Here is a 26,367-nt window from a genome sequence, read left to right on the forward strand (position 1 = left end):
ATTGGGTACTCCACCGGGCGAGAAGTGACGCCAGCCTCACTGGAGAAGGGCATTTCACCTACCACCATGAGGTGGATGGCCTGGGTCTTCCTCCTGGGGGCGCCCACCCGTCGCGGACTGCCCGACAGGGAGGACATTTGTCACTGGTAACCTGCCTCGCCTGCCAAACAGCCCGAGGCGGCACATCCACGACGAACCTTTCAAAGGCACCAGAGAAGTGATCCACGCGCACGCGCATTTCGACTTCCACTTGATCACCTGTCGCTTTTTCCTTGACCTCCGTTTCTAGCGTAAAATTCGACTTCTTTGACCGACTGGGGCAGGCGTCCCGTTTCAGACTCTCACCTACCGCCTTCTTCACTCTACGAACCAGCGCGTGTTGTGTTTTCGATCGACTTCCACTTTTGCGCACCTCCACTGCCGGGCAAATCTGAAACCCGCTGGCGACTCTTACTTTGACATCAACCACGATCCGAACACAGCGCCCTACTTTCGCCCACCAATGCAACTTTTTCAATCCGCTCGCCACACGAAGTGATGGGAAACTGTGCTGTCTGCGCCAATCTCAACGTTTGAGCTGCCGTTTGATGCGCGCTCCCCGGGGTCTCCTTGACGAAGAAATTCCCCAGTTGATATTCTTACCATTCGCCTTCTTTCGCCTTCGCTACAACTTCGAAATCATCAACACTTACATGGGAACGACTGTCACACGATCGACGATTACCCTGACATTCCACGAAAAGCTTCCGAGTTCCTGTTGTATTTGCCGAAGCTGTTTCGTTATCGACCGATTTCCGTCTTTACGTCCACAGTTCTAGGGATTATTTCACCAACGCACGACATTGGGGACGCTCCTTGGGCGAGGGTTGTTCGCGCGGCAGTAGGGCACGCGCAGGATGGAAAACGGACATATGAACGGAGTGCGCACCCATCACGACAGAAACTCGTGGACGAACGGCGTCAATGGAGGCGTGGCCAAGCGGGAGGGCTCGCCAGATAAGGGCAAAGCTCACGCAAACATGTCGGGCTCCTCAGTCATGATGAACGGCGGAGGTGCCTCCTTCATGGATGTGGACAGCCAACCGCCAGGCGGCACTAAATTCAATGATCTGCCTGACGAGATCCAACACATCACGGCGGATATCATGCCTCTAAGCCTACTCCTTACCAGATTGTCGCAGTGGACTCACACGAAGTTGCAAGACGAGATCGCATATCTTGCGTCCAAACCACTGCCACAAGGCGTCCTGAATGGCACAACCAATCACCAATCCGCGGACAATCACGACACATCGCAGGAAAGCCTCGAAAAGAAGGTTCACTTACTCAACTTCCTTCAGGATATGCATTCAAAATGGGTCAAGACCCTTGTTATCACCGAATGGAGCAGAAAGGCAGCTCAGGTTGGAGCCCTGATTGACATCAGGGTACATTTGTTGACCAAACAGGCCCACTACCAGGAACTCTTCTGGGAGTTGATCAGGATGAAGCAGGATCTCCACTGGGCGAAAGTGCCGGGCCCAGATTTGAAGACGGCCCTGGAAGTCCTGACAACTGGTCAAGCGTCCTGGATGCCCGAGGTAAGTTGATGGCCCAGATCATGCTCTGTAGTTTGATGTTCTGACAACGTTAGTTGGGATACATCGAGCCCCCTCCTATAACGTGGGAGGAGAAAGAGGCGTTTATCGACAACATCAATACCATGCTCAGCGTACGACTCACCTTCGACGAACACGAAAAGCTACCGGCCGCTTTTCGGGACTACAACATCGCGAACGGAAGGGTCACGTTCAAAGTGAAGGGAGAGTTTGAAGTCGACCTGACGATCGGAGATGAGGACTTTGAGCAGCAATTTTGGTTCATCGACTTCCGTTTTCTTTTCACCCCTGCTCCGGCAGAGCTGTCGCATGGTGTGCGCACATTCCTCGAGAACAAAGTCAATACAATCCTAGGCGATCAGGGCTTGGCTGGGTGCTATAATTATCTTCATGAATTTGTGTTAACTCAGAAGATTATTGAGTTCCGTCGCCAGGCAACGGAACTCGCCATGGGCAGGTGGGTTGATACCCTGAAGGTCGAGAAACTCAACCGTGCCATGTCTATACAGTACTGGCTCAAGCCTCCGCATGGTCTGGAGGGTCCTTCTTCGCAAACTGCCAAGAGCTGGATTTTGCTAGGGGTATGGAGCGGAAAGGGCGTTGAAGGAGACCTTGATTCGAAGCCTTCAAGTTACATCAGCCTACGTTGGTTTCGCGACAACAAGGAAGTCAAAGATTTCGACATACCGCTAAATGTTGAGACTATTTCTGCGGAAAAGCTTCTGACGGCGGTTATTGCAAGTCACGTCGAATACATACTCAGATCCATATCTAGCAAGCTCCTCAGCAAACCTCGGTTTGCACAGAAGCATGCAAGACTTGACTTGGAGATTTCAAAGGAGGAGCCGCAGAATTCTTCTTTGGCCGTACAATTATTCGACAATGACAAGGCTGTCATCAAGATCGAACCATTGACGGGCTTCTTTACAATGTTCCCGCGGTCCCCGGTCTTCTTGAAGGGACAAATGAAGCTGAATACCAGTTCCAATGTGGCGGAAGAAGGCGCAAACCTTATGGAACAACTAAGATTTGACCATGCAGTCAAAGATCTCAACAGCCGTGTAAGGAGTATAGGCTGGTTTGTTTGCCGTCCGCCAATTACTCAGGAAGAGACGAAGACTATCGTCTACTCGGATGCTTCAGGATCTCGGGAAGCTTTCAAGGCAGTTTGGCTCCGGAAGGCAAACTGGATGACACGACAATGGTTTGTCATGATAAGCATGAGTCTCGGTGGTGACCAGTGGTGGCTAGTCGACCTGTGAGTCTAACCCTCGTCAGATAAGCTCAATGATTGATGATGGACTAACCCTGAATAGTTCACCACCAAAACCTAACTTCCCTGCCGGCCGCCTGAGGCTGTTCACCAAAATGCCCATGACCTCCAACCAACTAACGTTGTCCGACACCTTCTTCCGAAATCTGTCCGTCTACGCTGCTGGCATGATTTCACACATCACCGATCTTCGCAAGCTACACACTCTCAAAAAATCACACACCGCACTCGAGCTGCCGAACCACAGCCTACCGCCCCAGGTAAGGCTGCCTACGATTTATGTGCGGCTGTCGGAAATGCTTCAACAACGTCCTGGATCCAGTAGCCGTACCTTGACATGGGCAAAGGACTTCGTACCTATCATCTTCAAGGGAGTCCGGAGTCACACAGGTGACCAAGAGGGCCCAGCAGATGCCACGGCGGTCCGGCGTGATACGCCAGCTAGCATCCGAGCAGAAGCTAGATTAACCGTGATTGACAGGAACAAGTTTAAGTCTCTCCGCGGAAATGTAGACCACGATGTGGTGTACAACCATCGTACAGGCCAGTTCTCGCTTAAGTTGCGGGCGGATATGGGTACCCCCGTAGTCGATTTACTCGCCGATCGCGTACAGGCCCTGGAACGCTTGATGGAGTTCGTTGAAGCCATAAGGCTGGCTGGTAGCAACGCCATTCCTCAGAGTGTTGCGCTCCGCGAGGTTGTTTTTACCTACAGCAATGACCCAGCAGAACCTGTTGTTGGTCCCCCACAAGGTCCTCGTGCATGGAACGTACACCTAGACCTTCCTAAAGATGCCAAGGTTGTCCTTACTCTCGAGAAAGGAAACCCTCATATCCGCGCGTTAGATATGTTGCAAGATATGGCACAGTCCACCAAGACCGAGCTCCTCCCGTCTTACCTACCGTTTTCTCTGCCGCTGTACAGAGTGTTGGACAGAATTGAGGACGAGTGGGAAAGCATTGCGGCGAAGAACGCAGGCAATGTGGCGATCGTGGTCAAAGCCGCGGAGTGGGTAACGGTTAGGTTCACACTCCCTGCTCCGACTACTCGGCGACTGCTGTGTCTTGATATCAAGACTATGGGTCGCAAAGGTAGATTGTTGTGGCACGTCAAGCGCACTGATGAAAAGGGGCACGAACGACCTCTTAACGCTCCGCAGGACGAATTTGACACACTCTTACAGCGGTCGGTATGGCACGCCCATGGCGACGGAAGGAAGACCTTCGGTACCAGCGCCGCTGCTGACCCAAAGGTTGGCATTGAAACACTGTTATGGTCTATCAGCGAATCGGTGAAATCGCTGGTCGGTACACTTCCCCCACCGCCCGGCACCAGCCCGCATCCAGGAGGTGGAACTCAGGATCTTCAACAAGGACCTCAGAAAACACCCCAGGAGATGGTAGCTGCACAGGCTGCACAGGCTGCACAGGCTGCACAGGCTGCACAGGGAATGCCCCCGCAACGACCGAAGCAGCAACCACCTACGCCATCCCAACCACAACAGCAGCATCGGAACGTAAATCAACCGCAAGCTCAAGCTCAGCCTCAGCTCCATACCCAGGTCCAACTCCAGCAAGCTCAGGTTGCCCAGCTCCAAGCTCAGCGCCAGGCACAAGCCCGCGCCAACAACAGCAGTAATAACAACAACACATTCGTCAACCGCGCACATCCCGGCCAGCCACCACAACAGCGGCAGTCAGGCCCTCAAACCCAGGCACAGCAGCAGCAACAGCGATATCAGATCCAACAACAGGCACAAGCGATGCAGCGAATGCAACAACAGCAACAGCAGCAGGCCGCTCAACAACACGCCCAACAGCAAGGTCAGGGCCCACAAGGCCAGAGATCCGTTCACGGCCAAGCAGGTCCTCAGGGTGTGCCGCAGGGACAGCCGGGTCACGGTGGTGGTGCTAATGGCGGGATGGGCGGGAAGAATGCCCCTGTAGTAGTCATTGACTAGATGTAGGGAAACCTTATAAAAGCCATTCAGCGGTCAAGCGAACAACAAAAAGGAAATCCGGATGGTGACAGTGGATGTACATAAGTCGTAGTTGTATCAGTTGTTATGGAGCATTCATGGAGCGAAGACACGTTGAATCCAAAAATAATAAAAATAAAACAACGAAAAAAATACACAAGGAAGGAAAACAGAAAAGGAAAACGAAGTTTAAGTGAACCCGTATCGACTGATCCTTTCGTTTAAATACGCATCTGGGGTGAAGGGGGGCGAGGGGGGAAAAGGAAAAACGGAGGGAATTGAGACCTTATAGGAAAAATGTCCCTTCTATATACATACTTGCTCTGAGCGATGGGAGGTGACAATGGTTGGAGAAGGGGAGAGAGAGAGAGAGACTGAGAAGGAGGTCTAGAGAAAGAAAGCAAGTATGACGCGTTTGGTGGAAGAGCGTTAGCCAGCCAGCATGAAACCCATACACATCATCCAGTTTTTGGTGGTGATTTCACTCATAAAAAAACACAATGGAGCTGATCGTACATACATAAATACTACGATCAGAGTTACGTCGAGGTGGGCTAGTTTTAAACTGAACTAAAGGTCAATTACGGAACAAGCGATTGTTGGAGGTGTAGCATCGCCTGGGTAATCAACTTCAACAGAAAAGTCCGAAATAAACACGGCTCGTAGAGGAAATCGAAAGAGAACAGAAAAGTTTACAAGTGGTTATCGGTAACTTTCGCGAGTCTGCACATTTCTTGCTGGGATTGATCCTCGGGAAATGTTCACCAATGTTCTTTCTATATATAAGCTTTGTGAGCGACCACCAAGTTTCAAGTAGAATGAGGTGACCACCGAAAACCAACGGGCAAATAGGATATATAACCTTCACAGGTTCTTTGGGTAACTAATACAGAATGTTTGACCGTTTACTGAAAAAAATTCAATGAACAGCATGAGAGCTAAGAACGGGTATGGAACCAAGAAACTGGTCCTTTTTCATTGCACACAAACCTTTTCTAGCCCCAGTCTCAGGTCTATCCCCATTCCTCACAGGTAAGTAGAGTAGGTAGGCGACCTAGCTTAACCCCATTACACTATCTGGACCATACACTGAATATTCCGATTCTTTTCACAAATTTTTTCATGTACTTCTATTGCGTTGCCGGTGCGGTCATGTCCTCACTACTACAGCAGTAGACCTAATCGTCCCTTCCCTCTTCATGCCATTCTGGAAGGGGCGGGTGCCCAAACTTCAACGGGAACGCTCGCTTGTCCCCCTTCTCCGCCTGTCTCCAAGAATCTGACATCGGCCTAACAAACCGCTGCAGACCCGTCTTCCCGACCGTCTCCCCGGCATAATTGCCCCAGAACCCACCCGATATCTGGAAAGCAATGTCCGCAGCACCGCGCAGCGCGCTGTTGATCCCGGGCGTCTGATACGACCCGCCGACTACGGCGAGGTTGCCTTTGAAGGCCCGCAGAAGCTCGTGGTGCGCGTTCACCATGCGCTCGCGGTGGCCGACCGTGTGTTGGGGGATGCAGTTGTGGCAGAGCTTGGTGATGGCCACGGCGCCGGCGGCGTCCGACTCGGAGATCATCAGGTGCCGCTCCACCGCGGCCTTGGCCATAGCGATGCACTTGTTCTCATCGTACATGTAGGAGGGCTCGGTGTCCCAGTAGTGGCCGCCCATCATGACGGTGAACTTGGTGCCGGGAACGGTGTCGCCGCCGTAGTTGCGGCCGCGGTGCTCGCGATCCGAGTCGAAGAGCACGCCGAGGACACCCTCCTCGTTGTGGGGCGTGGTTGAGGGGATAAGATAGCCGATACCATTGAATGGTGCGTTGAGGTTTGGGGTTGGATACCAGATGTTGACAACTCGAATAGTGACGGCGGTCGAGCGGGCTAGGGAGGGAAGCTTGTTGACGGTGAGCCCGGCTAGTGTCTTTGCGTAGATCGTTGACACAACCTTGTCGTATAGGGCGTTTTGAACAGTTTTGGTGGATTTTATCTGGCGTCAAGAGTTAGTAGATTGTATGGCATAATACTGGCTTATGATCAGCCTGATCGAAGCAGCAGAAACTTTTCCCCCCTCCCCCAAGACAGAGAAGGGAAAGAAAAATAAAAAAAGAGAAGACGTACCGCTATCCTTTCGGATGGATGAAGAGAGATAGATTGCACAGGATCGTTGAGTTTGAAAGTGACCCCCAACTGCTTCAAGACCCGTATGAGCGCGTCCGTCAGGGTGCTAAAGCCCTTCTTGAACCAGATATATTCCGAGTTCTCTCCCTTGGCCATCAAATTGCGTAACATTTCGTTGGCGTGGGAGTGGAGCCTGAACATCCTTTCCCTCAATTCTTCGTCCTCCCTTGGATACCAGATTTTACCCTTTTCGGGGCTCGGTAAAGTCGTCTTGGAGAACAGGCCGCTCTGCATACTGAGATTCCATAGATCGCCGCCCCATACGCCGTGCATCAAAGCGCCGAGGGTGTTGTCAATCAGCTCACGATTTCCCGTAGCGCGCCCGAAGAACTCGCCGACAGATAGATCTTCTCCGTCTTTGAGCGTCAATTTGCGCCCGCCCCTGAAAAAGTACTTCATAGCGGCCGGAACTGCACCCTTGAAAATGGGCTCGTCTAAGAGTGTTTTCACCGTTTTGAGGATCGAATCAGCCGAATCGAGGGGTCGATTCTGGTCAAAGATGGGCTGCGGCATGGCAACTAGATGATCGGGGTAATAGATATAGTTGCCCAAAGGCTCGTCTTTGCTCCTAACTTGGAGTTCGTTTTCCAGCTCGAGTGCGCTCACCTATTGACAGACAAAAATCAAAGCAGATTAGCCAGGACAATCCAGCCCAGGGAGCTACCGAGTACATACCGGCGTCCAGCAGAGGCTGTACATACTAACTTCCAGAAGACCAGATCATCGTACTTGGGCTTGTCGTTCATCGTCTTGAGCATGCGGCCACCGCGCTGGAATAGGACCTTGCCCTTTTCGCCTGACGGGGTTATGACCTCGACTTCCTCCGTATCAATCCATCCGCCGAGCCTATTGGACGCCTCATAGACGGTGATGCGTGCATGGGGGTTGTAGATGCGAGTGAAGAAGGCGGTGGCCAAGCCGGTCAGACCACCTCCCAGAATCGCGATATCCCTCGGGGTCTCTGGTTTTGGTGGCGTTACCGACGTCAAGTAGGATCGAGTCTTGCCGGTGGAGGAGAGAGCGTAGGAGGTTGCATTGCGCCTCTTTTTGGTGATTACGGGGGAGCCCAAAGCACAAGTGCTTGCGAGCCGTGAAGTCGATAGGCTTGCTGGTTGCGCCCACTTGCTGCTGACGCACCGTCGCGTGTTGCGCGCCAGACTGCGCTGACTGGTGTTGTACATCATGAGAAATTTAAGGACTTCGTGATCCGCATGCCGCGCCCTTCGATGGCGCGCCGTGTTGGCTTCGGGTTAGATATGTAGGAGGCTGTTGTCGCCGACAAGCGTTGATGATGTCGCCGGGCCGAAGAGTTGAAATTAGGTTTTTGTTAACGGGAAGAACAAGGGGCCACCATGCATGTGAAGCACAGCATGCAAGGGACCTTGTACTGCTATCCGATCTTGGTGGACTAATCTGCGTATGTGTTTGTCCGCCCAAGTTCGTGGAACGCACAACTGAATACCCAGCCGTGAAGAGATTTTGACAAGCAGTTTGGAGAAGGAAAAAAAAAAAAAAGAAAAAAAAGAAAAAAAAAGGTAGAAAAAGATATTGTTGGAGAATGAACCGATGGTGCGGGGTGGACAGGTCCAGTTTCAAAAATCTACAAGAATTGGCTTTCGGCAAGGCTACCCCTCTTCGGCACGCTAATGTGCTTCGAGTGGCCTGACAGGTCGAGCCACGGCAGACCAAGCCGGGGTTGAGCCGTTCCCGCCGGTCATGGTGATGCCACAAACCACCGTTCCAACTGCCGGGCAAGCCGGTCGTGGCCGGGTCATCACAGGATATCGCACGTAAAATCGACAGACTCACCCCAGCAGGAAGTGCTGTAGTAAATCAAAGTATAATGTTTGTAGCTATTGGCTCAAAATTTTGCAAATGCCGCTACGCTACGGGGACCAATTCCTTTGCTCCCTTCCAGTGCCATAGGTATACCCTCCTCCAATATAGAACACCCTACTCAGTATAGAAAACATGTAGACGAAGTTGACGCCTTCCTTGGATTCCAATTGTATGCTAACCCCTTCCTGCCGGAACGCCGCATGGACAGCAATCATGAATAAATCTAAGCATCCAGTCTTTGACCCACACATCCCAGTGATATAATACAGGACCAAAACACCTTCCTGAATCCCAGCCAAGTCCTTCTGGTCCATTTCCCTGCCTGCACAAGTGCCACATATCTCCTAAAAGGCACATGCCTTGAACAATCCCACCTTTTCCCTTGCTTTACCCCCTCACTCACACGACAACCTCGGGCATGTTGGCGTCCGCTTGTTGATCCTCAGACCCAGGCAAGACCACGTCTTCGGGGGCGTTCTCATCCACAAATTTCCTTTCACTGACGTGCTGTTGCTCGCCTCCTTCGCCGGCTACCCAGACCTTATCTTGGAATGTACCGCGTTGACCCTCTTCATGAGAGAATGGGCAGAATCGATTGGTGCACGGGTGGAATTTGCAAGGCGTCTTGACGTGGGTGAACTTGCATCCGGGCACCTTGCATTCGCCGCCGTTTCGGCAGGGAGGCATGCTGGGGTGCTTGAATGGGCAGTGAGGATTGGTACAGTTGGGGAAGAACTTGCAGTCCATTTCCCTCTGATGCGCCGCCTTGATCGCCGGCGATGGGTGGCGGCCGACACACTTATGATTCTTGCAAGCCGCTCCGAAGCTGCAGACATCCTTCACGTCGATTGTGATATTAGGCGGCGCCGCGGGAGACTGGTGGGCAAACTTGCAATCGCGGTTAGAACAGCGAAGGTTGAACTTGCAGACCGTCTCTTCGGGATTCGGGGGCTCGCGCTTTGCTTGCACCATGTCGACATCTTCACCGGCCTGCTGACCTTGTTGAGCAGCGTCGCCTTGACTAGCATCCGAGCTCTGTGGGTGTTGGTGGCCGCCAGCTTGAAAGCCTCCACCACGGCGGAAGTTTGGCCGGCTCGTGCGTTCATATAGCGGGCGTCCGTGACCGCGACCATGTCCATGGGGACCGTGACCATTGGGAGCAACACCACTTTGTTGCATCATCATCTGCATCTGTTGCAACATGTGCCTTTGTTGTTCCATGATCGCCATAATGTCCGGCTGGCCAAATCCGCCCATACCATTCATGCCGTTCATCGGGTTCATCGGGCCCATACCACCAGGGCCGGCAGGGCCGCCCATGTTCGCCAATCCTTGCGCGATGCTGGCAACACGTGTGTTCGTCGTACGTGGCTGTCTTCCGACGCCCATTCTCGGGCCTGTAGGAGGGCCTCGCGCTATCCTCTCGTTTCCTGACTGGCCGCGAACGCGATGCAGAGCGGCGTTGGGGTCGTGGGTCCTGTCCATGGCACGGTTGATCTGGCCCATGATACGCTTTTCCCGTCCACCGCGCATGCCGTTGCCGCTTCCGTTTCGCATAGCCTTGGGTCCAGTGGGACTTTGAAATGTTAGCAGGGTACCGGGTCTAGAGAGGGTTGATGAAGAAGTGACATACGCGTTGAGCTCATTGCCAGAACCGTCTGTTGTGACGTCCATGTTAAAGTCGCCCATTGAATTGTCTTGTGCCGTATCCATCACGCCCTGCTCGTCGGCTACGGGCTCAGGTGCGGAGCTGAACTGTGGAATGAGTGCATTTTGTTGCTCAAACAGCCACTGAGCGAAGTGCAATGCGGTCGGGTCGTCAGGTCCCAGACTGAGAAGGTCGCCAGAAATCTCGGCGGCGACTTCGTCCTGTGTTTTGCCGTTGGCCAGCATAAGGACGAGGTATTCGGCCATGGGGGCCGCTTCGGTGGTGTTGCCAGCCCATCCCACTTCCACGATTTTCTCCTGGATGGCGTTATTAAGGGCATCCGCTAGAGGGGTGCCAGTGGTGAGTTCGGTGGCCATGGTTCACGATCGGCGGGGTGGCGTTATTGGGACGATGGTGAACGAAGGCGCGAGGTCGGGAGTGAAAGGGTCGTCTTGGGTTTGAACGTTCACGACGGAGAGCCGATGACTATGAAAGCTGACGAATTCGTGTCGAGATGGCGGCGGCGAAATCGATCAGCGCAAGGCCGCAGGCGGTGCAGACCTTACTTAGTCTTGCTCGGTCAAGAACGCGAACGTTGAAAGCGACCGTCGGTCCGGGCTCGTGTAGCGGTTCTGTGCAAAGGAAACCAACGCTGTCAAAATTATCGTGGATTGCGCGCGGATGATAATGATACGAACGCTGTCGGGTCGTAAGATGTAGGTTGAGAGATCGTGTAGGTTGATTTGAAGATAAAGCTTTCAAAATTGGAGCTTGAAGCCTGGTTCCAAGCCGAGCAGAACTGAACGTGTGTTCGAGACTTGCTCTGACAGCTGTGGCTGGTGTATGCTCAGTAAGGTAGCGCTTGTGGCTTGTCAGTGGCTAGAATGACCATAGTGCGGGTGATATCCGCTGATTGGTTCAGTCCTCTTCACTTCCATTCAAGGGACGGAACACCTTTGTCAAAGAAGGAACTGGGTAAATCCAGTCCGGTCCACTTGGTTCCGTCACTGTTGACTCGCTTTTGTCAGCAACAGTCTTTTCAATTCCGGAAAACGGCTGAACCGGCCATTGCTATTAAACTACACATAACACATATGATACCTGCTGTGTTCGGATTTAATACAGCGGCTACCAGTGTACTAGTTCCAGCGAAGGACCTCAACATTGACAGCTATCGGCCTATACTGCTTAATAATACCGATACGCTTAGCTGTATCAGTGTACAAGAAAAGTTTGATTCTCAGCATTTGTCTAGTTTCTTACCATTATCACTCGATTTCAAGGGCTTCTTGCTGGTATGGGTGTAAATTTCGCATACAGACTGCATAACAAAGCCGTTGTTTATGAAGTCATTGACCGGTTTCGGACAATTTGATTGATTTCTATTTCGCCTTGCATGTCCGAACCCCGAACGCGCACCATCAACGTTATTCTAGAGCACTGCACAATCCACATACGACCTAGCTTACAAAGCCTTGGCAGGGCAGCGGGGAAGAACGTTTTCCGTGGGTGTACATAGCACAACGGTGCTGGATTAGACTATCCCACCTTCCACTTCCGCACCATGTTTGCCCGAGGACGACATCTGTAGATCTACAGCGTGTGCCGTGTATACCGCTTCTGCCATGCCGACATCATGAAGGAACAAATTCCACGTTTGACTGGGCACCAAAGATTGACGATACGAACTCGAGCCTCGAGCTACCTTTGCTCCGACCCCTCATGGATTCAACTTTTGACGCCGTCTACCGCCAGATCAGTTGAAGCCTAGGCAGTCACCCAGTTCACAGCACTGATAGCCGTTCGTCCGTGGTCTGCTCTCTCTCGGTGGACCATTGACGGGATATCGATGTTGTGGTGTTATGTTAGGTCAAGACGCATAGGCCTTGTTGCGCTGAAGCGTGGTAAACTACAAAAAGCACACCGGAACCGACGTGTTACGAACGGATCGGGATGCCCTTTGAGTTCCACTCGGTCCGTGGTCGAAACCGCTTGGAAGGATTCGGGCAGCTGAGCAGCAACCGGTGTCTTCTCTGTTACCTCTTCTTCGAATACAGCAAGCGCGTTTACCCTTTCAGGTCCCAGATCAGCAGGAGGAAAAGAAAAGGATCGCATCGTGGCTTATCACAGACGAGCAGTGCTACAGATCAAGTATGGCAGCTGAGTGGCGCCCGACAACAAGATCCTCCTAACTGCGGTGCAACCACTAAGAATTATTTATAAACCACCCCTCCCTCCTCGTTGGACAAGACATCGTCGTTCCAGACGCATGCCCCTTGCGGCTTTGCTAACATGTAAACATTACTAGAGAAGGACAGTAGCGAACCAACGACCCGGGCTGACCTCAAGATCTGTCACTACGAGGCAGAGTATGCCGGACTGCCAGAACACCGCCTTCGCCCTACATTGAGGCTCGAGTTGCCAGAAGCAGGACACGCAGGGGAGGTGTGAACATTCAGACATCAACTACAATCGTGTCACTCTTTTCGGAAGCACGGCCGCCCAAAGCCTTTTCCATGTACGATCTAAGAAACAAATAAAAATCTTTCGCCCCTCTTTAACTCCGTTCCGGGGCGCAGTTCATCGTGGCATGGCATCACAAGATTTCCATTCAGCTCACAGCCAAGCGAAGAGCACAGGGAGAGAGCATATGCATGAGTAGTGTTGTAACGCATGGCTTACCGACCAGAAAAAAGCTGTAGTGTAACTTACCGTACTTGGGGCCCACCGTCCGCGAACCTCAACCCATAGAGTGTAGGTAGTCCTCCGCACAGGAGTGACTTTATCGGTATACACTACATACATTACCGGCTACGTACCTCAGAGACCTGTGATGTAGGTACTGCCACCACTCCACCACCACCACTGGCGCCGAACACATTTGCACTAAAACATACCAAAATATTGTTCGATCTTTTTCTTCTTCGCACACTTCGCCATCGACCAAAAAGACGTTTCCATGTCTCCCATAAAGCTGTTATTCCAAAACTTAGGTCCACTAAGCTTAAATCCCTCTGACGTAACGTTTCGCACTTGTACACCTCTGCCGACATTGGCCCTGTTAGCGTGGTGATTTGCAAGTGTGTAAGGAACTCTGGTTTTCGTACAAAAGATGGCTGGTTTGACCACGTTTGAACCCCTGAAATACTGTAGGGTGGCGATTTTGCGCTAACAAAGTAGATGCTGGCAGAGTTGTACACAGTACACCTCCACTGTATTGCAACGAACAGCACTGCAGCTGCTATTTGAAAGAGGCGAACCAAGCACATTACATCATTACCTACGTCCCCCAAAGCGATTGCACCTACAACCAACAAGATAATGTTGGGACATCATCACCTTTACCCATACTTCCGACGCATGACGCGGCAAAAAATCAGAAACACCAAGAAGTCGAACATCCAAAGCGACAAACAAAGAACCTTCTATGGGTCAATGGTCTAATTGAACAACAGAGTTTCATGAACGGCGCAAATACGCTGAGTGCCATGGGCTGGATGCCCGGGGGTTGGGTACTTAGTAGTCAGTATGTACGAGCTTCCTGTGCCTACGTACTGCTTACTGCGTACGGAAGTCACACCCCTTTCATCTTTGGAGTTGAATTTTTCTTGGGTGGCCCGATTGGTATCTCACAAGCCTTCTTTTCCAACAGCTTTTTCGTTGTCTACTGTCTTTCGACTCTTTTCGACTTGATCTATGGAGGTTTTCTAGGGCTTAGCATACCCTGTTGTACTGCCCTGTCTACCTAACCTGACCCTGAGCGGCGGCTGTGATCTGTGATCCACCACCGAGTCTCGTCTGGCCATCCAACCTAACTGATCTATTTGACAGTCGCTTATTCGTTGCGTCGCATCTTTCTCGCGTGTTGCTTTTTCAGCATACCATGTTGGTAGTTAGTCACTGCAGATACTTACCTGCCAACTATTTAGTTTTGCCAACGAACCCTGCAAATCAACAACAGGAAGCCCAGGGAAGTCAGGCTGAGGTAACACTTGTAACTGCATGTAGAGGGACGGCGTATGCAGGTTTTCCGACAGAAAAGGCAAGACAATACAAGACAGGACAAGACAGCAATATGATGGAGGATGGTCGGATGGTCATCCATGATCCGTCCGTCTCTACTACCTGCTGTGTTGCAACACAACAACAAGGGGCAGGCCACCAGGGTAGATACCCCTGTCCGATTGGTCACCGGCCCTTCTTACGTTTAAAGGTTCAACCGCTTTTCGGATGATCACTCTCTCATCCAATATAAAAAACCAAGCCACTCCTTCTAAGCCCTCACATTTCTGTTTACCAAGTTCTAGCCCTTGTATAACGTTCTTAAAAGAGAACCTCTTCCCTTGTTCTCAGGGCCTTGTCCTCCATTTCATCAACCTCGTACCTTTGGTTCAAGTCGTTCACGCCCGATATCTGCGTCACCTCGTATATCATAACGAACTGCCCCCGTTCAGTAGCTGGGATTGATAATCTCAACGAGATTTCACAACACTCCGAATTGATTGTCAAGAAATGGTCTTTGTGCCCTCGCTGAGGCTGCTTGCAGTCTCACTCGTTGCCCTCCTCGAGCCAGTATCCGCGATATGGCCGGCACCGCAGAGCTTCACCAAGGGCAACTCAAGTCTGTACTTGCATCCGAAGATCAACGTTACCTATAATGGAGAACCTGTAAGGCGCCCGACTTCCTCCTCCTCTTCCTCCTCTTTCTTTCTCTCTTCATCCAACAACGTGGGCGGATCTGCTGGTCCGGGCTATGAGGGCCTGTTCACTAAAACACCAGCGCAACAACAGCTCGTCTACAAAGAAGACTATTTCGCCTCAAGCCTGAGCAGCAAAGAGATCGTCCATGCCGGCGTCTCGCGCGCACTGGGCTCCATCTTCTCCAGGAACATCGTCCCCTGGATGCTCCAGCCCCGCGGAAAGCTGTCTGAATTCGAGCCCGACCTCTACAAGGGTCAGAACTGGATCAAGTCGCTCGAGATCGATCAGACGGCCAAAGATGCCAAAACCGCCTTCAAACCCGCACTGGCCGGCGAGGTCAGCGAAGCGTACAGCCTCACCCTTAGCGTCGAGGGCGACGTCAAGCTGACGGCTGACTCTTATATCGGCGTGCTGCACGGCCTCGAGACGTTCACGCAGCTCTTCTACCAGCACTCGACCGGCACATCGTGGTACACGCCGTACGCGCCCGTTGAGATCAAGGACGAGCCCAAGTACCCGCACCGCGGCATCCTGCTCGACGTTGCGCGCACATTCATGCCCGTAAAGAACATCCTCCGGACCATTGATGGTATGGCCACCAGCAAGCTCAACCGGCTGCACGTGCACGTCACCGATTCGCAATCATGGCCGCTTCAGATCATCTCCATGCCTGAGGTGGCCGAGAAGGGCGCCTACCATTCGAGCCAGACGTACTCGCCCGCCGACATCGACCTCATTCAGAAGTACGGTGCCCTCCGGGGCGTGCAGGTGTACTTTGAGATCGACATGCCGGGCCACATCGGGTCCTTGTCGCTCTCGCACCCGGACCTTATTGTCGCATATGACCAGTGGCCGTATCAGTGGTACTGCGTCGAGCCTCCTTGCGGCGCCTTCAAGCTCAACGACACCAAGGTCGACGACTTTCTCGGAAAGCTGTGGGACGATCTGCTGCCCCGCGTTGCGCCGTACTCGGCCTACTTCCACACTGGCGGGGACGAGCTGAACAGGAACGACTCAATGTTGGACGATGGCATCAAGTCGAATGATACTGAGGTGCTGCGCCCGCTGCTCCAGAGGTTCGTCGATAAGCAGCACGAGCGCATCAGGAAGGAGGGCCTGACGCCCCTCACTTGGGAGGAGATTCCGATCGAGTGGAATGTCAATCTTGGCAAGGATGTCGTGGTGCAGACGTGGCTTGGTCAGTCTTCGGTCAAGAACTTGACCAGCAGAGGCCACAAGGTGATTGATAGCAATTACAACTTTTGGGTAAGTTGACCCTCATCTCGATGTTTGTTTGGAGCCTGAAAGACAAGAATTAAAACGCAAGGGACGCGGGGGGGGGGGGGGGGGGCCACAGCAATGAAATCTGAACCGCAAGTGGAAAAGCAAAGAAAAGAAGCTGACAAGTAACCAAAATTTAGTACCTCGACTGCGGCCGCGGCCAATGGCTCAACTTTGACAACGCCGACTACGCCGCCTTTTCGCCCTTCCTCGACTGGTGCAGCCCCTACAAGAGCTGGCGCCACGTCTATTCGTACGACCCAGCCGCCAACCTGACCGAGGAAGAGGCCAAGCTCATCCTCGGCGGCGAGGTGGCCGTATGGGCCGAGTCCATTGACCCCATTGCCCTCGACACCATCATCTGGCCGCGGGCCAGTGCTGCTGGCGAGGTTCTCTGGTCCGGACGCATCGACCCGGCCACTGGCCAGAACCGGACGCAGCTCGATGCGGCGCCGAGGCTGTCGGAGCTCAGGGAGCGCTTGGTCGCCAGGGGCGTGCAGTCGTCGTCCGTGTACATGACGTGGTGTACGCAGGATCCGACGGGCAAGTCGTGCGAGTATCCGCGGGTTTGAGAACGGAACGGAGGGTCGCGTGGTGACTCGACCGTGCCGTTGCTGGATACGGATGATACAATCGAATTGGGTTGCGGCGTTCTTTGGTTTAATGACGCAGTAAGGGACTAGGAGGGCCTTGCGCTGCTTGTGTTTTGTTCTTGCGGCTGTGAACATAGCTTAGTCGTAATCAACATCGGAACGTTTCGAAAATTGCTCTACATATCATGGCTTTTCTGTGACACTTGTCCAGCAGGTTTTACTACAGCCCGACCACTGCGTAAGTATTCCTAGCAGAGAGATAAGGGTCGAATACCTTGCTGTGTCTGAGGTGTTTCAAAATGCCATCCAGGGCAGTCTTGTTCTCGCTGGTCGTATTTGTCTTTGGCTCACGGCCGATGACAGAAAACCGAGATCTTCTTGCTGATCGACCATGCCCAGGATGCTCCCAGCTTTATCTGTCACTAGCGAGTGCTGTTCACCAGGGTCGGGATGATCCCGAAGCGGCTAACCTATGTGACCAAAACGAGAAAGCTATGGTTGACGAAAGAGCCGGGGATCGCAGTGTCAACTTCCAAAGAAGCGATCATCTGAAGTTCTGGATCTGGAGGTTTGCGGGATGTAACAGCTAAGCAATCATCCATCTGTGACAATGGTTTCTGGTTTTTTGTCCGCCTACCCATCGTGTGATGTGTCGATAATGGCGAATGGTGGTGTCATGGGGGTGAAAGATAAAAGACCTAAGCCAGACAGATGACCTGGAGGCACGAGTAGGGCAATCACTGCAGTGAGCCATCTCGGCCGTGGCGGTTCGTTGAAGGAGCACCGAATATCGAAGGAGACCTCGATATGATGGCTGGAACTTCGCCGAGCTATTTCTTTGCACTCTCCATACGAAGACTCTTTTGTTGTGCTATCCAGTTAGCTGTTCTTGTGCCAAAGAGTGCAGGTTCGATGGAGAAGCAAACAAACCATAATCGCCAAGTGTGTGAAGCAGAAGGAAGTATCGAGTGACCTGGTGTGTCTCAGAAGTGAGGTGTAGCGGGTTCGGCCGCCCGCCAATCCGCTTTCGTTGTGGAGTGGAGCAGCAAATCACGTTCTGGGCGGTGCCTCGTGGGGCTTCTTTCCTCGTGGAGAAGTGAGGACGGTACCTAAAATGTACCTTATTTACTTTGCACATAGGTTTCTATCATGTAGTGCACTTCAAGCTTACCCGTACACTGGACCTCCCATTCATTTTTTCGTTTGAGAAACATTCGCGGAATCATGGGACGCCATCAATCTCGTAGAAGAAAGACAAAAGTGCCGCAAACACGCACTCCCTTGGGGTTCGGGTGGTACGATGTCGTGCAGACCGGTATCTATAGTAGCACTAGAGATGTACTGCCAGATGGGCAGTACACTCAAGAGGCCATTGTAGGGTTTCTCCAGGGCGTGTCCAATGACCTGGAAGCTTGGGCTCGGGAATGCCGTATTGGCCATTGATTGGTACATTTCTTGTCGACAAAAAGCATCCAAAAAGTATTGACAACTATTCTGAGATTCACATCTATGTAGACCATACGTAGGTAAGGATTCTGGAAATCGAACCTGGAATAACTGGGGACTATACTAGGAATTAGCCCGTTTTACCCCGAAGTACCCAATACGGACGACATTTCTGGAAACCATTTCTAAAAGCCATTTCCAGGCCATCGGACACGCCGTTGGGTGAAAAAAAAATCAAAGTTCTTACCTCTAAGGGTTGAACGATGCTGATGCAGAGGCCGCTGCCGTGATGGGGCTCGCACCTTCATGCTCCTTGGCGGTGGAACCTTCGACACGTTAGTCGGCACTGTGCAATGGTCCGACGGGTAGATAGACACGCCGAACGTATAACCGCAAATCGGTGTTTGATGCCGGGCATGGTGTTGGACGTCAAGATGGATGACTGTGATGGGAGAGAGACCCGCGGAATCCGCTCGGCACAGCGGCTATCATTCGGCGCCGGATCTACAAACTTTCCATTGTGTCCGAACGACAGAAAACAGCACTAAGGAGAAAGAGTCTGTCGTCCGCGATGCTACACAGTTATGTAAGTTGTACCTTCCTACCCTGTGCGGCAGTCGCACATTTCGCGTGTTGTACGTGAAATACCAAGTGCGGCTCAACCATTGCGCCGTTTCCTATTAGTTCGTCCGGCCTGATCACTTCCCCTCTTTCAGATCTTTCTCGGCGACAAGAAAGCCTCCCCGCTGCCTGCCGTCCCCAGTCAAAGTTTAGAAAACTGAAGGCGCAATTGGACGGATCGATGTCCATCACTGCGTGGGACCGTGCGGGCTGGCCAACTGATCAACCTTCCCGTCATTCTTTCTTGTTCGACAGCTCCTGTTAATGACTTGCCAGCATGGCTATGAGGAGATTCTACCAGGGTGACGGAGGCGGACTTAGGGATCATTCCGTCCAGTACGCTTTCGTCCACAATACGCAGAAATTTGTCTCAGACTCAACGGGAACATCACGTTGGCGGGTTTGGATAATATCCGAACCTGGGGTACTACTCGTCGGCCCGCCACTAGTCAGACGGCCAGTTTTGCTTTGTAGACCTGACGAGTAGACAGGTCCTGTGTTTCAAAGACTTGCATCCTCTCGTGTCTCGTATTCACTATTGTTGTCCCGTTCAACCCCCGCCTGCTACCTTTGTACCTGGACCTACGTATAGTGTCCGGCTAGGGTGGTGGGCTTCCGCATGGCTGCGGAGAATTTATCCCCACCTACGACAGAGATCACTACATTCCGATGCCCCTCCTCTTTTATTCGTACTCTTCTCTTTCTATATTATCTGTCCTACTCCCCAGATAACATGGGGGAAACACATGATCTTGTCCATTTTTACTCATCCTTTGGCAATATACTCTCCACCTTCCTATCATACCTTTGACTTCACCTCACTGAAGCTGTGAGCCAAGTCTTCCCAGAACTTCCAAGGCCGAGGGAGGCTTTGGAGCTTGCTCTCATACCCTTATCACCGTCACAATGGGCCTCGTCGAAGATGTTGCTGGGAACCTCTCCTTGAAGAATACCCCGATTATATTTGGAGGGGTGCTCCTCGGCTTGATAGTCTTCAGATACTTGCAGGTAGTATGGCAGAATCTCAGAATCGCCAGAATGGGTTTGCGGCCTCCCAAGATCCGCGACAGTGGACTTTTTGGTGAGCTACCCCTCTGGCATCCTCCAACAAAGATCAGACCATACTAACCATTCTAAAGGCATCAAGTTCATCAAGACCAATGTTAAGATGGCAGCTGAGCACAAAAACCTCCAGTTTTGGCAACAGATGTTCAGAAGCATTGGTGGGTACACTGGCGAGGTTAGGCTTGTTGGTCATCGAATCATCTTTACCTCGGAGCCGGAAAACATGAAGGCCATTCTAGCCACCCAGTTTGAAGACTACGGCAAGGGCGAAGGTTTCCATCAGGAGTGGAAGGATTTCTTGGGTGACAGCATCTTCACGACCGATGGCGATCTTTGGCATGCCAGCCGTCAACTAATCCGCCCCCAATTCATCAAGAACCGTGTTAGTGACTTGCAATGTTTTGAGAATCATATGCAAATGCTTTTCCGCACAATCGCCAATGGAGGAGCCCTAAATGGTGAGGATCAGATGGTCGATATGGAAGCTGGTAATGGAAAGCCGGTCGATATCAGCGATCTCTTCTTTCGTTACACGTTGGATGCCGCCACCGATTTCCTCCTTGGCAAAGATATCAAGTCGTTGAGGTTTGTCCTACCCAATGCCTCTTTCCCTATATGTTAGAATGCTGACAGAAAACAGCACCCCTGTACAACCTTTTGCCGACGCGTTCCAGGAGGTACAACGAGTACAGATCGTCATCGCCAGAGCCGGACCTCTCAACCGTTTTGTGCCGAAAAAGACCTTTTGGGAAGGATTGAAAGTCATCGACGAGACTATCAACTTCTACATTGATCGCGCCCTTCGACTTGATGAGGAGGAGCTCGCGAGCAAGTCCAAGGGAGACGAGGGCTACACTTTTCTCCATGCCCTTGCTGGTTTCACCAAAAACCGCCAAGTGTTGCACGACCAGCTGATGGCCGTTCTCCTTGCCGGACGTGATACAACAGCTTGCACCCTCTCATGGGCAATTTACGAGCTCGCCCGCCATCCCGAAGCTGTGGCGAAGCTACGCGCCGAGATCCTCTCCGTTGTCGGACCTGACCGCGCTCCCACATATGACGATCTCAAGAGCATGAAGTACCTTCAGAATGTCATGAACGAGACTCTGCGGCTGTACCCCGTAGTTCCTTTCAAGCAAGTTCCCGAAACCTCTTTCTCAACAAGATCATTGTTTCCTAACTTTTTTCATTGTGTACAGTGTACGGATGGCCCTCAAGGACACTACTCTCCCCCGTGGCGGTGGTCCTGATGGCTCTCAGCCAATCGTTATTCTCAAGGATACACCCGTCGGTTATAGCCCTCTTGCCATGCAGCGCCGACCCGATCTGTACCCTCCCGTCAGCGAGAAATTCCCAGATGTTGAGATGTTCTCTCCAGACCGCTGGTTCCACTGGCAGCCTAAGCCGTGGCAGTATATCCCGTTCAACGGAGGCCCGCGTATCTGCATCGGCCAGCAATTCGCCCTTACCGAGATGGGATATGTGCTGACGCGACTGTTCCAGCGATACGACCGGGTGGTGAGCTACATGGATGAAATTGATGGAGGCAAGCCGAGGATGAAGACTGATATTGTCTTGATGCCTGGCGATGGAGTCAAGGTCGCGTTCTTTGAGGCGAAGCGGGAATGACTTGTTTGAACCAGTAGCATTGTATATACCTAACCTACCTACGACGTAAGACTTTGGCATCCCCGGTTTAGGCGGTTCATGTCTCTGCTCATAATACCACTGGTACTTCTCATTGAGTGCAACGTTTCGCTATTCCATCTATGTTGGCTACCAGTTCCTGTAAACTTGCTGTATATCAATGCCGTACCCATATCCAAAAGGAACGCTCTGCACCCAAAATCATGTTCCATCAATAGCCAACAATGACATTGATCACAACTTGAAGCTCTCTCTGATGGCCTCTCCAAACCTTCTAATTGCCTCTGTCATGTTCTCGGCCGTTGCTGCCGCAAACGTCGCGCGGAAGAAAAGCTCGTTCGGCTCTGTATCTTGTTCAGCGCGGAACCAAGATCCTCGAGCGACCAAAACGCCCCTGGCGATGCAAGAGTTGAAGATCTCCTCTTCAACTTCCAAAATGCCTTTTCCAGCCTGAATACCGGGGTGCTGGGAGTGGTCGATCTTGAGCCAGTACTACAGAACGTCATGTCAGTATCATCCATGCTGATATCCAAGTTTACCACCATAGGTAGGGGTCGAAAACCAAGCCAGAAAACTTACAAACATGCCAGCAACAGGCACAGTCCAGCTCACCACCTCCTTGGGCAAGAACTTCTCAGCCGCCGTCACCATGGTATCCCTCCGCTTGGTATACTCCTGCCTCAGATTCATCAACCACTTGAAGTACCCCTCATGTCCCCATTGCTCGTCCAGCAGCTTGTACAGGATCACCTGCGAGATGCCGTTGGCGCCTTGGTTGCACACCTCGGCGTGCCGGAGGTACTGCTCGATGATATTCTCCGAGGCCGTCACCCATCCGACACGCGATCCCGGAACGACCACCTTGGAGAAGGAATCCATGCGCAGGACGCGGCCGTCGACATCCAGGGACAAGAGGGAGGGGATGAGTGAGGACATGAAGGATTCCACTGTCTCCTCCTCCGATTCCGTCTCCTTGGACTCCTCCAACGGCATCTGAAGATAATAATACGGCTCGTCCTCAATCACAAACAAATCGTGCTTCCTCGCCACCTCATACACCTGCTTCCTCCTCTCCAACCCCTGCGTGGTGCCCGTGGGATTCTGTCCGCTCGGCACCGTGTACAGCACATGCGGCTTCCTCCTGCCCTCTCTCTCTTCCGGATTCCAGTTCGACAAAAGCTCATCCATCGCTTCCGGCAATAACCCCTGCCCATCCATCTTGACACCCACCACCTTTAGGTCCAACGGCCCCGCCGTCTCCAGAGCCGTGGAGAACGAATACTCCTCCGTCAAAAGACTGTCACGCCTCCCCGGCCCGTCACAGAGCATGCGAAGAGTCTGCTCCAGAGCACCCGTGCTGCCTATCGTCAGGCAGGACCGCCAGTCACTGTAAGGCGGGTTGTGGACCAATTCAGTGTGCTCAGTGACGAACCTCAACAGCTGGGCGGAGCCGGAGGCTTGTGCGTAGTTGAGCGCAACGGCCAGGTCGTAGGTGCCCTGGATGGAAGGGTCGGTGGCGTCGTACTTGCCGATGCGGACTTCGGCCCCGGACTGGGACGTGGCGGCTTCGGAGAAGTCAGGCGGTGTGGGTACCTTGAGGGTGATGGATTCGATGGGGAAGTACTCGGCGCAGGGAAGGCCGCCGCCGAGGGAGATGATGTTGGGGTTTTTGAGGTGGCGGGCGGCTTGTTTAAGGGCACAGGGGTGGCGGGAAAGGGATTCGGCGGAGAGGTGATCTAAGGGCTTGTGTAAGAATTTTAAAGTGACTTGACCAGATGTACTGGGCTTAAGAGGGGGGAAACTTACGGTTCATAGACTTGGATTTGGGTTTTCCTACTTGCTACGGTGGATGAGAATAAGATGAGATAGGAGCAGGGTTGGGGGTAGGGTCCATTAACTCAAAGACATACCGGACCCTTAAACATGTCGCTATCCGCGTACGAAGCGGTCGGTGCAATGAGTCTGCCAGCTTTGGCACGCCTCTCGAGGATGTCGCTGATGGTGACTGCATTCTCCCGGCCGGGGCCTGATGCAGGTGGGATCTCAGAAGGGTCGGCGTCCGTTAGCTTGGCTGCGGGACCAAGCGTTTCCAAGGCACTGACGTTGGAGACGGCGCCGGAGCCGTTGATGAGTGCTTCCCCCATTGTGGCCGGGTGTAGTGTTGATGAATTTCGGGGAACGGATGGGTTGAACTCCGCAATGTCGGCCGGGATCCGTGTACTTGCTCCGCAGAGTTTATGTATTGATGTTCAGTGTAGTATACAATTCAAAATGTGAGGGGGCTGATAGTTAAATACTCCGGTTTCATATGAATGTGCCAGATGGAGTCACAGAAAAGATGACTCGATCTTTGAAGTGGATTAAAAATATTTGAAGATAACCATGAGCCGATGGCGGGGAGGATGACATCTCCGCTGTTAGCCGCTGTTACCCAAAGGCAAACAGGGGCTTGAAGTGGAGTGGCTCTTAGAAACTTTGAGGGGCCTATCGAAGTTGCGATCCCGGCGGGATCGCAAAGAATGTCGACATCAAGTGACCTCGAAGCATTCAAGTTGAGGAATGAACTTCGGTGGCTGTACGTAACAGAAAATCGACTCGACCCTGTGTGCACATGCGGTGTGGCCAACTCGTAGTAGGTACACGTGTATGTACATGCCGCTATTAGGTACCGCCCAGACTCGTCGCCCGTACATAGACTACCTCTTATCTTATAAGTGCAGCTTAAGTCTGTTGTCAACCGTACAGTCCACCAGTATCTGTATCACCACACCGACACCAGATATCTCAATACCACAGCATGTTGATAATAGAGACCTTTTCGACATGCTTTCATCTTCCTACTCTTGTATCAAACGCTACAGCAGAGAAATGCTCCCCTTTTGGGACTGCAGTCATATGCTTGTGTGAGAGCCCTTGCGAGACAACACGAGCCCACCGCACCTCCGTGCGAATATTTTGTTGCGAAGCTTCGACCATGCTAAGTTGCGATTGGTAATAGTTTCTTCAACCAGAAAAAAAAAGGGCTCGATGGCAGGACGTAACCTGAAGTTGTTGCAGGATGACAAGCTGGGGATGTAATATCTTTGGCTTCGTCCGGATTCAAAGGTTATTTGGAAGAGAACTTCCGCGTCGACTCGGGATGTAAGGATAGTCCTTCTTGGATTTTCGGAGGCCATCCACGCGCAAAATTCAGCGCTTCGGTATAATTTGTGGTTGACAGAAAAGAGATTTTCCGGTTGGGTGTCAAGGTCATTTGTAACCGCCCAGGCATCTGGTGACATCTGGCTCTTTAGGCAAGCTGAAATCTGAAAAGAGGAAGAGATCAGAATACGGGGAACATTGATCCATGGGAATGCCATGATGAGCGTACGCGAATGCTTGAGCCGATGGCAGTATCGGAATTCTCTCTCATGCGATAGCGAGTCGTTAGCTTCCTTGCAACCACTTGTTATAAAGCTTTGATCGATACGATGAATTTTCGAATATGCCCCTTTCGATACCAGTTCAGGGAGGTGCCGGAGCAAGCTGCTACATGGAGCTGGAGATCCAATTTTGTCGATACCTCTATGTCCCGGGGCCGTGATATAGCGGTATACTTCCCACAACGATTCGTTCGGCCACGAAAGGGTGAGTGACCATCCGTCTTCGATTGTCGATCATCATGTTGACATACTGTTTGTAGACCACCTAAATAGTCCCGGGGAAACAGATCGGAAGGGCGTCCTCGTATCTCCTTCAGACGGGTTGATGCTGTGGTCATGTCTGGTGTACGGCTGCGGTGTGTCGCCATAACCAAACCAAATACGTTGAACTGCATGATATACACATTGCGGTAGTCCATTTCATCAAGCCCGCTTGACTGCAACTTTTTTGCCTCGTGGAGGCCGTGTTAGTCGTCTTAGAAGCACTCAGTGCTGCTCGGATGAGCAAGCGACGCGGCTTCAAGGGTTACGCCTTTGGCCAGCAATAAAGAAAGAGGACATTCTGATCACGTCAACTTGACTTTTTACTGGAAAATACAGCCGTCAGAATCGAAGTTCAGACAGGGACGAGAGAAAATATCGAGCAAATGATCAAGAAGGGGCCATGTATTTACCATTCGCATGTTGATGAAAGACAGCAGAGTAAAGACGAGAAACCAAGTCCTCGGAAGGCCCTGGTCGGCATTTTAAAGACTGGAGTAAAGATGTGACTAGCGAAGAATGAGACTAGAGCATCTGTGATTCGAAGAGTCGAAAGAAAGATAAACAGAGTTCAACAAATCGAGTGCGGGGCACAACTGAAGACCGCGCTCTGGTCAATTTGATCATGGCTAAGAAGGAACCACCTCAATGCATGCAGGTACCTACCTCATTTAAGGAGTGCTTGACATTGTTCAGGGGAAATGTAAGCAGTGTCTTCATCACTTGCGATGACTTGCCCCCTTTTTTGCACTTTCCCCATCACGACGGTAGTCAACAATGCGGTGTCGAGGCAACGTGGGACTCCGTCCGAAGT

The 26,367-nt window shown here is 52.1% G+C and overlaps 6 protein-coding genes and 1 non-coding gene across 10 annotated transcripts; 4 read left to right on the forward strand and 3 right to left on the reverse strand.

The window, feature by feature from the left end:
* Positions 1-111: 111 nt before the first annotated feature.
* NCU09112 (hypothetical protein) lies at positions 112-5,614 on the forward strand. Its single transcript, XM_953228.3, has 3 exons — positions 112-1,580; positions 1,634-2,856; positions 2,915-5,614. Exons 1-3 carry the CDS (start codon positions 897-899, stop codon positions 4,830-4,832), a joined length of 3,825 nt encoding a protein of 1,274 aa, XP_958321.3. The 5' UTR covers positions 112-896; the 3' UTR covers positions 4,833-5,614.
* NCU16396 lies at positions 5,603-8,591 on the reverse strand. Of its 2 annotated transcripts, none has more exons than XM_011395082.1 (3): positions 7,705-8,530; positions 6,970-7,635; positions 5,603-6,838 (listed from the first exon to the last, which is right to left on the reverse strand). In XM_011395082.1, the coding sequence occupies exons 1-3, from the start codon at positions 7,726-7,728 to the stop codon at positions 6,029-6,031; spliced, it is 1,500 nt and encodes a 499-aa protein (XP_011393384.1). In that variant the 5' UTR covers positions 7,729-8,530; the 3' UTR covers positions 5,603-6,028. The 2 variants fall into 2 exon arrangements, with proteins under 2 accessions (XP_011393384.1, XP_011393385.1); XM_011395083.1 differs by having other exon boundaries at positions 5,692-6,838; positions 7,731-8,591.
* Positions 8,592-8,861: 270 nt separating this feature from the next.
* NCU16397 (nuclear polyadenylated RNA-binding protein Nab2) lies at positions 8,862-11,308 on the reverse strand. The gene is made up of 2 exons (XM_011395084.1): positions 10,502-11,308; positions 8,862-10,444 (listed from the first exon to the last, which is right to left on the reverse strand). Exons 1-2 carry the CDS (start codon positions 10,891-10,893, stop codon positions 9,268-9,270), a joined length of 1,569 nt encoding a protein of 522 aa, XP_011393386.1. The 5' UTR covers positions 10,894-11,308; the 3' UTR covers positions 8,862-9,267.
* Positions 11,309-14,018: 2,710 nt separating this feature from the next.
* Positions 14,019-17,304, forward strand: NCU10852. Of its 2 annotated transcripts, XM_011395011.1 has the most exons (4): positions 14,019-14,042; positions 14,169-15,184; positions 15,308-16,483; positions 16,639-17,304. In XM_011395011.1, exons 2-4 carry the CDS (start codon positions 15,029-15,031, stop codon positions 17,068-17,070), a joined length of 1,764 nt encoding a protein of 587 aa, XP_011393313.1. In that variant the 5' UTR covers positions 14,019-14,042; positions 14,169-15,028; the 3' UTR covers positions 17,071-17,304. The 2 variants fall into 2 exon arrangements, with proteins under 2 accessions (XP_011393313.1, XP_011393314.1); XM_011395012.1 differs by lacking the exon at positions 14,019-14,042 and having other exon boundaries at positions 14,845-16,483; positions 16,639-17,265.
* Positions 17,305-18,750: 1,446 nt separating this feature from the next.
* Positions 18,751-21,969, forward strand: NCU09115 (cytochrome P450 52A11). The gene is made up of 5 exons (XM_952937.3): positions 18,751-19,123; positions 19,254-20,239; positions 20,298-20,808; positions 20,864-21,358; positions 21,423-21,969. The coding sequence occupies exons 2-5, from the start codon at positions 20,065-20,067 to the stop codon at positions 21,850-21,852; spliced, it is 1,611 nt and encodes a 536-aa protein (XP_958030.2). The 5' UTR covers positions 18,751-19,123; positions 19,254-20,064; the 3' UTR covers positions 21,853-21,969.
* Positions 21,856-26,216, reverse strand: NCU09116. Of its 2 annotated transcripts, none has more exons than XM_011394938.1 (6): positions 25,967-26,216; positions 25,241-25,879; positions 23,781-25,175; positions 23,677-23,710; positions 22,450-23,606; positions 21,856-22,362 (listed from the first exon to the last, which is right to left on the reverse strand). In XM_011394938.1, the coding sequence occupies exons 3-6, from the start codon at positions 24,012-24,014 to the stop codon at positions 22,105-22,107; spliced, it is 1,683 nt and encodes a 560-aa protein (XP_011393240.1). In that variant the 5' UTR covers positions 24,015-25,175; positions 25,241-25,879; positions 25,967-26,216; the 3' UTR covers positions 21,856-22,104. The 2 variants fall into 2 exon arrangements, with proteins under 2 accessions (XP_011393240.1, XP_011393239.1); XM_011394937.1 differs by having other exon boundaries at positions 25,241-25,872; positions 25,967-26,057.
* Positions 24,646-25,363, forward strand: NCU14024. The gene is made up of 2 exons (XR_897773.1): positions 24,646-24,773; positions 24,869-25,363. It is a non-coding gene; the product is annotated as a ncrg97 (non-coding RNA).
* Positions 26,217-26,367: the final 151 nt, after the last annotated feature.

This window comes from Neurospora crassa, linkage group I, assembly GCF_000182925.2.
Source record: "Neurospora crassa OR74A linkage group I, whole genome shotgun sequence".
NCBI lineage: Eukaryota > Fungi > Ascomycota > Sordariomycetes > Sordariales > Sordariaceae > Neurospora > Neurospora crassa.